This window comes from Sarcophilus harrisii, chromosome 3 (assembly GCF_902635505.1).
Source record: "Sarcophilus harrisii chromosome 3, mSarHar1.11, whole genome shotgun sequence".
NCBI lineage: Eukaryota > Metazoa > Chordata > Mammalia > Dasyuromorphia > Dasyuridae > Sarcophilus > Sarcophilus harrisii.
In genome coordinates this window covers 199,507,913-199,520,536 of record NC_045428.1, presented here as the reverse complement: position 1 = coordinate 199,520,536, position 12,624 = coordinate 199,507,913, and the positions used below count along the sequence as shown (strand labels likewise).

Sequence of the window (12,624 nt, the reverse complement as noted above, 5' to 3'; positions counted from 1 at the left end):
TCTCCTTTCCTCAAAGGAGCAAGGAGAAATTTAATTTCCTATTGGAAAATAGGCCGAGTTATTTCTTACTTTATAGCAGAAAAAGTCTACTTATATGAGAAAATATACCCATCTTGTGGATTTAAAAGACATGTTAAATTTTCACATCAAAGATATTCTTGGTAAAGGACTTCATAATCTTGGTAAAATTGATTTAATACTAGATCTGGGCACTGACCAGTTTCCCAACCTTTGATCAAATGAAAAACACACTTAAACAGAAATTTTACCTTTCTATGAACCACAGATGGGTTTTTTTTTTTTAAGTTTTCACAGGAGTTTGCATTTTAAGGTAAAATTCTGAGAAAAAGCTTGAACCAATTCAGCAGAATACTCCAATGCAGGAGTCAGCAAACTGTACTCCTCTTTACTCCTGTTTTAAATAAGGCCTATAAGCAAAGAATTGTTTTTATATTTTTAAATACAGTAAAAATTACCTTAAAATGTAAAAAAACGTTCTTAGCTCAAAAGAATGATCTGATGAAAAACAAACATAAAGAAAATTATCTTTCTGTGAATCACAGCTTTTTCTTCTTCTTCTTCTTCTTCTTCTTCTTCTTCTTCTTCTTCTTCTTCTTCTTCTTCTTCTTCTTCTCTCTCTCTCTCTCTCTCTCTCTCTCTCTCTCTCTCTCTCTTTCTCTCTCTCTCTCTTACGGTTTGCACAGAGGTTTGTATTTGAAGGTAAACGTTTGAGGAAAAAGATTGAATCATTTCAGCAGAATGTTCCAGTAAAGGGGTCAGCAAATAGACCAAAGACCAAATCCACCTCCCCTCTCACCGCTGTTTTAGTAGGGTCCATGAACAAATAATTGTTTTTATATTTTTAAATATAGTAAAACTACTTTAAAATGTAAAAATCATTCTTAGCTCAAAGGGATATAGAATCATAAGTCTTTTCCAACTCCCACTCTAGTGAATATATAGGAAGACTTTATTCAAATAGCAACAAGTAGTCTTATCTGACAAGAATTATATGAATAAGAATTCTTGATGAAATATGTGAAGATAGCATTCAGGTTGGTTCAGAAGTTGACAACAAGGCATTTTAAAATAGTGCTTATAATTTTTATTTTTACTTTTTTGCTGAGGCAATTGGGGTTAAGTGATTTGCCCAGGGTCACACAGCTAGGAAGTGTTAAGTGTCTGAGAACAGGTTTGAACTCAGGTCATCCTGACTTCAGGGCTGGTTGTCTATCTACTGTGTCACCTAGCTAATCATTATAATGAAAACTTTTCAGAAACAAACTTTGGAGGGTGAAGGCCATAAATCTATGATGTGAAATTTTGGTGAGAAGTGCTGAATGATTATGAATGTCATCAAATTTGATAAAAAAATATTCATGATGTCACTGGTTATTTTAGCTATTCCTGAAAATTCTGTAAAGGAAATCTTCCGGGCACCTGGAACTATTAAAGATAGCATCAAGAAGTTGCTTGCTCATAAGAACAGTGTTAAGAAGAATGAAGAAATAAAGAATGTGATCCCAGAACCTGCTGTGACTCCATCTATCAAGGTTCTCTTGCAGCCATTCCATTATGAAGATAGCATTCAGACTGGTGGGGCCTATGATGAAAAGGTGAAAGAACATGAAAATACCAAAAGAGAAGAAAGAATGGAGGAAGAGGAAGGTCAGATTGACCTCAAGAACCAAATTGATCCCGAGAAAAGCCTTAGAGGAGATGTGTTCTGTGAGTATCATTTTTATTTTTGTTTTTTATGTTTATTTTATTTTTTAACTAGGTCTTAGAAACTAAGAACTAAGAAACTTGAGAAAATACATGCAAATGATGAAAAAACCAACCATGACAATTGCAATATAACAAGAATTTAGGTTCATAAACAGTAAGATTCTTTCTGAAGTTGATTTTGATCTCTTGTTATGAAAACAAAGAAGCTGCTATTTAAAAAATCGAAGAAAATATATAACTACTGTCCTCTAATTGTTTCTTATTGTTTTTATTGTTATAAATACAAATAATAATGCTCTGACTTAAAAGTCAACAATTTATCCATTATACCACTTCATAATTGTTAAGTCAAGATGATTTGAGTTCAAATTCCACCTATTGGTTGCTTGACCATGGACAATTCACTTAACTAATAAGTGTCCCTAGTGTCACTCATTTGCAATAGTAGAAAGAGAAATACTGATAGATATTTATATATAATTTTAAAGTATTCAACACACCTTACCCCTCTTTGTCCTTCCAATTATCTTATGAGGTAGGTTACTACTGTTATATTATCTCTAATTTTAATGAGAAAACTGAAGCAGCAGTGATGCCAGAGTCAGAGAATCTGGGTTTAAATTATGGTTCTTATTTCCTATTTGGCAGCTAAGTAGCACAAAGGATAGAGTACTGGGCTCAGAATCAGGAAAATCTGAATTAAAAATGGCCTCAGATGCATATTAACTGTGTGATCTTGAGTAAGTCATTTACCTCTTTATTTCCATTTCCTCATTTGTATGCATCCAGATGACTTGTGCTGGCCTATGTATGCAGGTTTGATAATGATTTATTGACCAATCACATTGATCTTCCTGGTAAAATAAAAAGCCAAGTATCAAGTAATATGTCATAGTAAAGAGCATTCTGGATATGGAATTCAGAGACAAATTTGAATTTCATTTCTTACAATGACTAGTCATCTTACCTTGAGCAAGTACCAGCCCCTCAGAGGCTCACTTTCCTCATTTATAAAATGTAGATCATACTCCTCTTATCACCTATCTTACTGGATGTTTTAAGGAAAGTGTTTTAGTTACTGTTGTTGTTCAGTCATTTCAGTTCTTTTTCGCTCTTTGTGAGACCATTTGAAGTTTGCTTGCCAAAAAAAAATTTGAAGTAGTCTGCCATTTTCTTCTCCAGTTCATTTTACAAATGAGGAAACTAAGACAAACAAGGTTAAGTGACTTACACAGTTAGTGAGTGTCTGAGGTTGGATTTGAACTCAGCAAGATGAATTTCCCTGACTAAAGATTAGACACTCTATCCACAAAGTCATTTAGCTGCCCTTTTATAAACCTTAAGGTGCTAGATAAATATGAACTACTATTATTTTTCTTCCAAAATTGAGTACGGTTTTATTTATACAGAAAAGACTTGGCATTGAAGCCCAAAAAAGTCAAGATCTTCCCCTCTTGTGACCTACTTCACTCCAGTAATGTGAATATTGTCTATCCTTATAGTGCTACTCCTGATTTTTAAAAAGTGCTCCAGATTTGCTCTGCCATTTTGTTTAAATTGATATTATTGGGAAAGAATTTCCAAAGATATGTAAAGACAGGTAGGATAGCATAAAGGATGACAGATTGACCTCTGTATTAGTAGAAGGAGTTTTCTCAGCTGGAACTGCTTATATCAATGAAATCAGAGATATAGATCAGGGAAAAAAATGTCATTCAGTCATCAGTCAGATTCAGTGTATCTGATTCTATATGACCCCATTTGGAGTTTTCTTGGGAAAGATACTGGAGTACTTTGCCATTTCCTTCTCCAGCTCATTTTCTAAATGAAGGTAAACAAGATTAAGTGCCACTTGTCCAAAGTCATACAGCTAGTAAGTGTGTGAAACCACATTCAGAAAGATGAGTTTTCCTGACTCCAGGCCCAGAAAGATAGCACACAAATGTTAAAGAAGGTGTACTTCTGTTTCTCAAAATAGATATAAGAAGAGAGACCAAACATGCTCTGCAAGGTGCAATACATTTTGAGTATCTTTTTTGTTGTAAATATATTTTGATTTCTTGAAGACAGATCCTAGATTGCTTTTCTTCTTCGTATCTCCAGAGCCTTGCTTATAGTTAGCATGGAGTAAATGTTGCTTTAATTGACTAAATTATGAACAATGCTTGATGTAAATGGAAATCATTATAATAGTGCACACAATGGATATAGCTTAACTTTTGAACTGTCCACCTACTGCTGAGGAAGTCTGGGCTCTAACACCATGGCTTTTGCTAAGAAAATCATTTCTACTCTCTGGGTATATATTTCCTCCTCAGTAAAAATAAGTGGCACAGTAGATAGGGTGCTGAACTTGGGGTCAGAAAAACCAATCTCAGACTCTTGCTGATTGTTGATGCTGAGCAAGACACAAACCTCTATTTGCCTTGGTTTTCTCATTAGTTAAGGTAATTTTAAGTAATCAATATAATTACCAAATTAATTTAAAGTAATTTTAGCCATTTCCAACTCTTTGTGACCCCATTTTGAATTTTCTTGGCAGAGATACTGGAATGGTTTGCCATTTCATCCTCCACTTCCTTTTACAGATGAGGAAACCAAAGCAAACAGGATTGAGTATCACACAGGTAGTAAGTGTCTGAAGCTGGATTTGAACTCCTAAAAATGAGTCTTCCAGATACCAAACCCAGTGCTCTATCCACTATATCATCTAGCTCCCATTCTCATCTGTAAAATTGGGTTAATAATGATTACCTCCTAATGTTGTTGTGAGTATCAAATGAGATGATATTTGTAAAGTGCTTAAAACAGTGCCTGGCTTGTAGTCAGAATTATTTAAATATTAGCCTTTTTTTAAATAAGGAGAATGAACTCAATGATTGCTCGGTAGTTCCTTTCAGCTTCAGATCCAGCATCCTATCATTCTTCCATCTCCGAAATTTCAAAATTACATAGTAAGTATTGGGTATTAGCATAATTATGGAAGATACATTGAGGTTTGCAAAGATCATGAAAATTTGGAAAATGCACATGTGGCATAAATTACCTCTAAACTAGAAAACTGGGGGTTCAAAGTGTTTATTAGTATTATGAGGCTGTTCCAAGTGACTTAAATAAATCCCCTTGAAAATGCAAATGTGAAGAATTTACTGAAATGTGTTAATTCTTATGTGCAAATATTTATATAGGGAAGCCAGTAACTTTTTGATTATACTAGATACCAGAGCCTTGACCCACCCAATCTCAAATTTGTTTTGCTTTAACTAATCAGTTAGATTTACTAGAAGAGCTACATTAAGGAGTGAGGCTTTTAGCATGTCTGTTTTCATTAGATCCACTCTCAAAATGTTTTCATCTTAAGCACTGACTCTGTTTTAGCTTAACATTTCAGTGGTATCCTATGAAATTTCATTAACATGGTTTTGAGTCTTGGAAAAAATACAGAATGTGCCAAAAGTTTTGAGTTACACATAATGGCATCAGCATACCAAGTTGGAATCTTTCCATTTAGGAAATGAGAACTGTGAGTTTCATTTTATTAAAATCGTTTCTCTTTTATTCCTAAAGATATCTAATTTCTGGTTTATGATACCACTTATTATAAAAGAGGAATTTTTTTTATTTAGTCTGATTTCAGGCAGTACAAAACAGTTCTGCTCTTACCATGCTGATTATTCTTGCCTTGATTATTCAGAAAAGGAGAATAGCTTGGACTTCTCCTAGAGCAGCCCAACATATCCTATCGCCAGCCAAGGTTGATGGGAAGAAAAAATAATTTTATTCTCACCCTGCCTACCATAGATTGTCCTAGGTAAAGAGAGATTAGGTGGCTGCCAGGTCAAAAACAAAAGAATACTTAAATACTAGAAAGAAGCTGTGATCTCTTCAATTTGGGATTTCCTTGCAATAGTACAGATCATAATTTAGCCATGTCTATTCCATATTATTCAACTTTTATCCATGTTCTCCCAAAAGACTGACACAAAGATACCATCCAACATGCTGGAAGATACTAAGAATACAAAAGTTACACATAGCTGAGATCCTTCAAAATGAATCATAGCCATTGATAGTACTAACTTAAATTTATTCATTTCCTTGACCTTCTAAGAAAAGTGGGTTAATTTCTATGTCACTGAGGGATTTGGCTTAGTACAAATAAATAAATGGTACAAATCAAATTCTCCCATAGAGAAGGGAGCAAGACATGAAAGGAATAAGCATTTATTACTTTATTTACTTTGTGCCAGCCACTGAACTAAGTGCTTTACTAATATCTCATTTGATCCTCACAATAACTCTGGGAGGTAGGAACTACTATTATCCCTATTTTATAATTGAAGACCCTAAAGCAGACAGAAGTGCCTTACTCAGGATCACACAGGCTATGTCTGTACATATCTTCCTTATAGCATGTGTGTCATTTAATTGTTTGCAGTCATGTCGGACTCTTCATAACCCCATATGGGGCTTTCTTGGCAAAGATACTGGGGTGGTTTGCCATTTCCTTCTCCAACTCATATTACAGATGAAGAAACTGAGGCAGACAGGATGAAGTGACTTGCCCAGAGTCACACAGCAAGTGTTTGAAACTGGATTTGAACTCACTTCTTCCTGACTCCAGCCTTGACACACTATTCACTGTCCCACCTAGCTATCCTATAGTATATACAATGAAGCATAAATTTTCCCCGAGACTCCACATTATTTTTTCATTTTGATTTGGGAAATGTTCATAGAATATCAGCATTGAAAACTGTAACACAATATTACTTAATGCTAGATTAATCGCCTCTCATGCCATAGGCACCCAGGTACCAGGGGCTTCTTTCCCATTCACTTAAACTCTCTGACAAGAGCATGGGAATCCCATTTGCTAGAAATTGCCAACAATGTGTATAGGAGCAAGGCAATAGAACGTTCAAGTCTATATTTTCTCCACAACTTTTTTTCTAATCCTAACTCTTATTATGAATGCTATAGAGGAGCTATGTCATCCTTTCTACCATACCTTTGTGGGCCCTGAACACTTCCAGTGCTATTGAAGATAGAAGAGGATGCTTTCAATTTTTCTCGCAATCTGCCACTGAGGAGTAAGAGAGCCATTAACTGCCATAATTCCTCTGGCCTCAGGGGCCACAAGACTTATGCAAGTGCCAATTGAGTGATCCAGCAGGGGCATCAGTGCCCCTGGATAATGGTACAGTAAAAACAGTTGTGCTGATTAGAAAAGCACTACAGATACAACATCTGAAAGAAATTAAGCTGAATCTAAAAGAAATGGGAAATAAAAATCATGGGTAAAATGAAAGGGAAAAACGCAAATAGCACAAATAATTTTGGCTTTTAGGTTAATAGATGACTCATTTCAGTGCCATTGATGGAAGAAGTATTGGAAAAAGACTTTAACTTTAGGTTAGTAGCTCATCTTGTTAATTTATTCTTGGACCTTAAATAGTCCTGACTCAAGGGAAAATGAAAATGAATTGCAATAATAAAGGGAAAGAGCAATTCTTACATTTTTGTGCTCCCTTTTCAATAAATGCCAGTAACTAAGATGAAGTTGAACAGGACAATCTCTAAGGCCCCTTCCAGCTCTAAATCCTGTGATTGATGAGATCAACCAAGTCATATTTTTCCAATTGGCTTCCTTAATAGAAGCCCCCAGGACTAGCCAAGATGAGCTTTTAAAAATGCAGTTCCATTTAGAGAAATAAATATTTTTAAAAAGCATGATCCAACTCTTAAGATAATTTAAGTGTAATTCTCTATCATATACAGAATGATTTTCTGGAATGGAATTTTTAGTAAAGTAGTTAGTATGTCAAGGATACAGATAATAGATGAAGCAGACACACTATAAAACACCATGACTTGAATGTTTTGGTTTGCAAACTTGCTGAAATTTCTGATGGCTTCTTTTTGTTGTTCTTGTTTAGTCATTTAAGTTGTGACCAACTTTGTGAAATAGAAACAAATCTTAAAAAATATTTCATTGACATTCAATATTATGAACTTGTGATATTTGTAGAAGGGTAAAATAAAGCACTAGGCTGAAGTCAGGAAGACCTGATTTCAAATTAGGCCTTAGATATTTGGTAGTTGTATGAGCTTGGGGCAGTCACTTCACCGTGTTTGATTCAGTTTCCTCATTTGTAAAATGAGCTGGAGAAGGAAACAACAGTATCCTTGCCAAAAAAAATCCCAAATAAGATCACAAAAAATCAAACATGACTGAAAACTACTAAACAGTAGCACCATATGTATATAGTAAATATTTATATCAAATATATATATATTGTATATGAGAAGAAAAAGTTATTTTATTATTTTAACTAGCTTAGTCTTCTTCCAATGACAGAAAATGGCATGAAAGTTGGCTTTGAGTTCTTGAAGGCTATGTCACCAGACAATAAGCTCCTGCAGGTACTATCAAGCTGAAAAAGTTTATGGGTAGATCTCAGCTTGAGAGTGAAAAAAAGACCTTCTCATCTTTTAAAACAAACAAACAAACAAAAAAAACGCTTGAAGAAATTGAGATCCAGAAAAGTCAAGACTTATCCAAGATCATATAACTCAAAAATAGGAGACTTAGCATTTAAATCCTGCTTCCTCTGATTCTATTTTTTTAATTTCTCATAGTTTTTCTCCCTTCCTCTGAATTTAAATCCAACATTCTTTATACTACACTGCCTTCATCTTTTAAAACAAACAAAAAAAACACTTGAAGAAATTAAGATCCAGAAAAGTCAAGACTTGTCCAAGATCATATAACTCAAAAATAGGAGATTTAACATTTAAACCCTGTTCTTCTGGTTCTAATTTTTTTTTATTTCTCATAATTTTTCTCCCCTCCTCTGAATTTAAATCCAGCATTCTTCATACTACACTGCCTTCCTGTGATTGTATGCCTTTTGCTTAAGGACTTACCTAAATTGAAAGAAATTCATCATTGAGCCATAAGTTTTTTAAATAAAGCAATTCCTAAATACCACATATTAACTCATAAAAGGATTGAGGACTACTTAGTGAATGGAGGGATACCTCATGTTGTTCAGCTCTTTCTGACTCTTCATGATCCCATTCCGGGTTTTTCTTGGCAAAATACTGGAATACTTTGTCATTTCCTTCTCCAGCTTGAGGAGACTGAGGCAAAAAGGTTAAGTGATTTGCTTAGGGTCACTCAGTGTCTGAGGCCAAATATGAACTCAGAAAGATGAGGCTTCCTGACCAGAAGCCCAGTACTCTATTCACTAAGGCACCTACCTGCCCAATGAAATATCTACACTAAAGAAATCATGTCCTTGATGTATTAAAACATGATTATCTCATTTTTTTAGAAGTCTTAGTGAGGTACAGACTGCACAAGATAAAATAAGCCCTTAGTAGTCTATCAGAACTAACTTTATATTTTGTTCATTCATTCAACAAATTTATATAGGGCTCTTACTATATACAAGGGACTATACTAGGCATTGTGCAAAGGTAGACTTTGTTTTTTTCCAGTTCACAAATTCTAAAATTGTTTGGATCTTTGTATTTGTCTTGATCTCTATATATTCTTATATGTAATCTCTTAGACATCTGAATCTGAGAGGCCTTTTTTCATATCTATGATATCTATCATATCATATCATGATATTTTCATATCATATCTATGTTCTTTTTTTAAAAAATTATTCTAAACTTAAGTATTAAAAAGGACATTTCCATATACACACCATTTCTCATAAATGGCATGGAATAGAACTTACAAATATGGGGCAAGAAATGGGGAAGTAAACATCAGATGATGTCAGATGGAAAAATTGTTTCAGTGGCCCTCTTTTTGGAAGAAAGCATAACTATTGCTATCCCCGCTTTCCTCCAATTAAAAAATGGAAAGGGAAAAAAAAGGGAAATCAATGAAAACAAAGTGGCCATGTCCAAAATGTATGGCTCTTCCTGCAGCTTGAATCCATCATTTCTGTGTCAGGAAGTAGGTAACAAACTTCATCATAGGACCAGTCCCTGGAACCATGGTTGGTCAATGAATGCTTTTTAAAAAAGACTATTTCTTAAATTTTCAATTTGTTTAGAATATTATCCTTGTACAAATTTTCCTCATGAGTTCTGTTTACTTTATACTGCATTAGTTCATATTCCCCAGAATTATCTGAAATGATCTCTTTTCTTATTTTTACAAAAAATAATATTTCATTACTTTTATATTTAGTACTTTGTTCAGCCATTTCCCAATTGATGATCAATCCCTTACATCCTAGATTTCTTTTCTTTGTTTCTCCATTTAAGTCTTTTTCAGATCAGGAATTTACTATTTTTTCTCTGGTATTTTTCTCCCCCTTTACTCTCTGCTCCTTAACCCTCTTTCACTCCATTTCTGTTTATTTCTCTGAGGAATTGGATATATTTCTATATCAAATTATTTGTGTATGTTTATGTATGTGTTTAATCCTCCCTAGCAGACAAAAATGATATTCATCTGATTCCCATTCCCTCTATTTCTTCTAAAATTTCCTCATTCCTTCTATTTCCTTCTCTGTCCTTTTTATGCATGCATTCCTCCTTTTTTGGGGACAGTGAAGTGATGTTTTGGATGGAGCACCAGGTCTGTGAGTTCAAGTCCAGCCTCAGACACTTATTACCTACCAACTCATCTTTTCATCAAAAATTCTTTAAAACCCATGGGTCCAGTTTCCCCCTCAAAGATTATACATTCAACTTTGCAAAATAAGTTATTCTTTGTGTGTTTCTTTTTTTCTTTTTTTTCTTTTTTTTCTTTTTTTTTTTTTTTTTTTTGCCTTTTGCCATCTTCTTTTATTAGTTGTGGAAGCTACAAATCATATGTAATCCTGACTATGCTTCCTTGGTATGGTACTTGAACTTCTTTCTGTTTCCTTGTGATAGTTTTTCTTCAACATGAAAACTATGGATTTGACTGGAATTTTTGGATCTTCAGGACTCTCTATGGGATCTCAGGACAAGTGCTAGGGACATGGGAGCCCTTTAAAATGGAGTATCTCAATCTGAACACCATAACTATTATTTCCTATTTCTTACAGGTCCTTTATCTTGGGGATTTCTGCCTTCTCTGGGCCGTCTTTAGGATATTTTACTAGAAAGATTTAGGGTACTTTACTCTTCCTGATTCTAGGCATAGAATCTTATAGGCTACATATCTCTGGAGAAGGGGATTGAAATAAGTATTTATTAAACATCTACTATGTTACCAGACACTTTGTTAATATTTTAGAAATATTATTCCATGTGATTCTCACAATAACTTTAGGAGATAGGTACTATTATTATCTCCATTTTATTGTTGAGCAAACTCGGGCAAACAAAAGATAAGCAACCCAAGATTACACATCTTAGGGTAGATTTCAATTCAATTCAGATTTTCTTGACTTCAGACCTATAACTCTAATTCATTGCACCATGCAAATACTTTTCTAGTTATGCTAAATACTAGTATGCCACTAGTGCTGGCTTTACTGATAGTCAATTTTCCTATTGGTCATGAGTTTCTTGCTAACCTTTTGTGCAGTTCTGAGGTAGAAGTCACTTATATTTTCTTATTAAATGTCATGACTATTATTCATCCTTTAGCAAATTTTAGTTTTTTGCTGGAGATTATATATGGAATTTGGATAATGTGTCCTATTCCATCTTGATCAAAAGTCCTGTAACACTTCTCTTTAATCTCTCATAAATAATTCTGAGAAACAAAAGTGATTCAATTCAACAGACTTTAAGCATCTACTCTTTGCAGGGCATTGTGAGAAGCAGCAATGATATATACCCTCATTTATTTAGACTATGGCAAATAGACTTAACATACTCATAATTATAATTCATCTTCAATATGCCATTATCATTTGGTATGGTATAGAGAAAAAAGATAATGGAAAGAATGGTACAGTAAGACACTGAAAGAAGAAATTAGTGACAAGAAAAAATACTCAGTGCCAAAAAAGCAAGCACTAAAACTTTTAGGACACTGTATATTAAGAACATGCTGAAGCTGATTTCCAATAGTTATTTCTTGGTACAATAAGGCCATATTTTCCATTCATTTGTTTCTTAGGTTTTTTCTCCACTAGAAGATGCTTTCAATATTTAAATCATTTAGGTTTAAAGTCTGAACTAATACAATCATTTTGAATGTGGTCTCATTTTTTAAAAATTGCCTTGAAATTTTTGAAGCATTATAACTGCTTCCTCAACCTATTAGAGCTTGGACATTGTCCTATAATTATTTTCTAGCTATTGTTTTATGTTACATGAGTTTGGATTCATAATCATGATTTTTTGATGATTAACTATCCAAAAAAATAAAAATCTAAAAATAAATATTTATGAGTAAGCATGACTTTCCTATGAGAAATCTTACCCATGTTTTTATATATATGCCCTAAAAATACTTAAGTAGTAAAATTTACAAACCTTATGAGAGCTTCAAGCATGGAATCAAAAAATCCTGACCTCCAATCTCAGCCTCAGATACTGAGACACTAGATGTGTAATTCTGGGCAGGTCACTTAACCTCTATTTGCCTGTGTAAATCTATCTGCCATCTGAAAAAAAAGGATAATAGTACCAACTTCCCAGGTTTCTTGTGAGAATCAAAAGAGATAATAATGGTAAATCACAGTATTTGCCACATAATAAGCAGCACATAAATGTTTGATGTTTAGTTGTGTCCAATTGTTCATGACTCCATTTGGGGTTTTCATGGCAAAGATACTGGAGTGGTTTGCCATTTCTTTCTCCAGCTCATTTTACAGATGAAGAAACTGAGGTTAACAGAATAAAGTGACTTACCCAGGGCCATACGTCTAGTATCTAAGACCATATTTGAACACCTGAAAATTAGTCTTCCTGACTCCAGATTGG

The 12,624-nt window shown here is 34.0% G+C and overlaps 1 protein-coding gene across 1 annotated transcript in view; it reads left to right on the top strand.

Moving 5' to 3' along the window:
- EGFL6 (EGF like domain multiple 6) overlaps positions 1-12,624 on the top strand; it is a 57,184-nt gene that overhangs the window by 31,201 nt on the left and 13,359 nt on the right. The window contains exon 8 of the mRNA XM_003765578.2: positions 1,402-1,728. Coding sequence (XP_003765626.1) covers positions 1,402-1,728 — 327 coding nt within the window. The remainder of the gene's footprint in view (positions 1-1,401; positions 1,729-12,624) is intronic.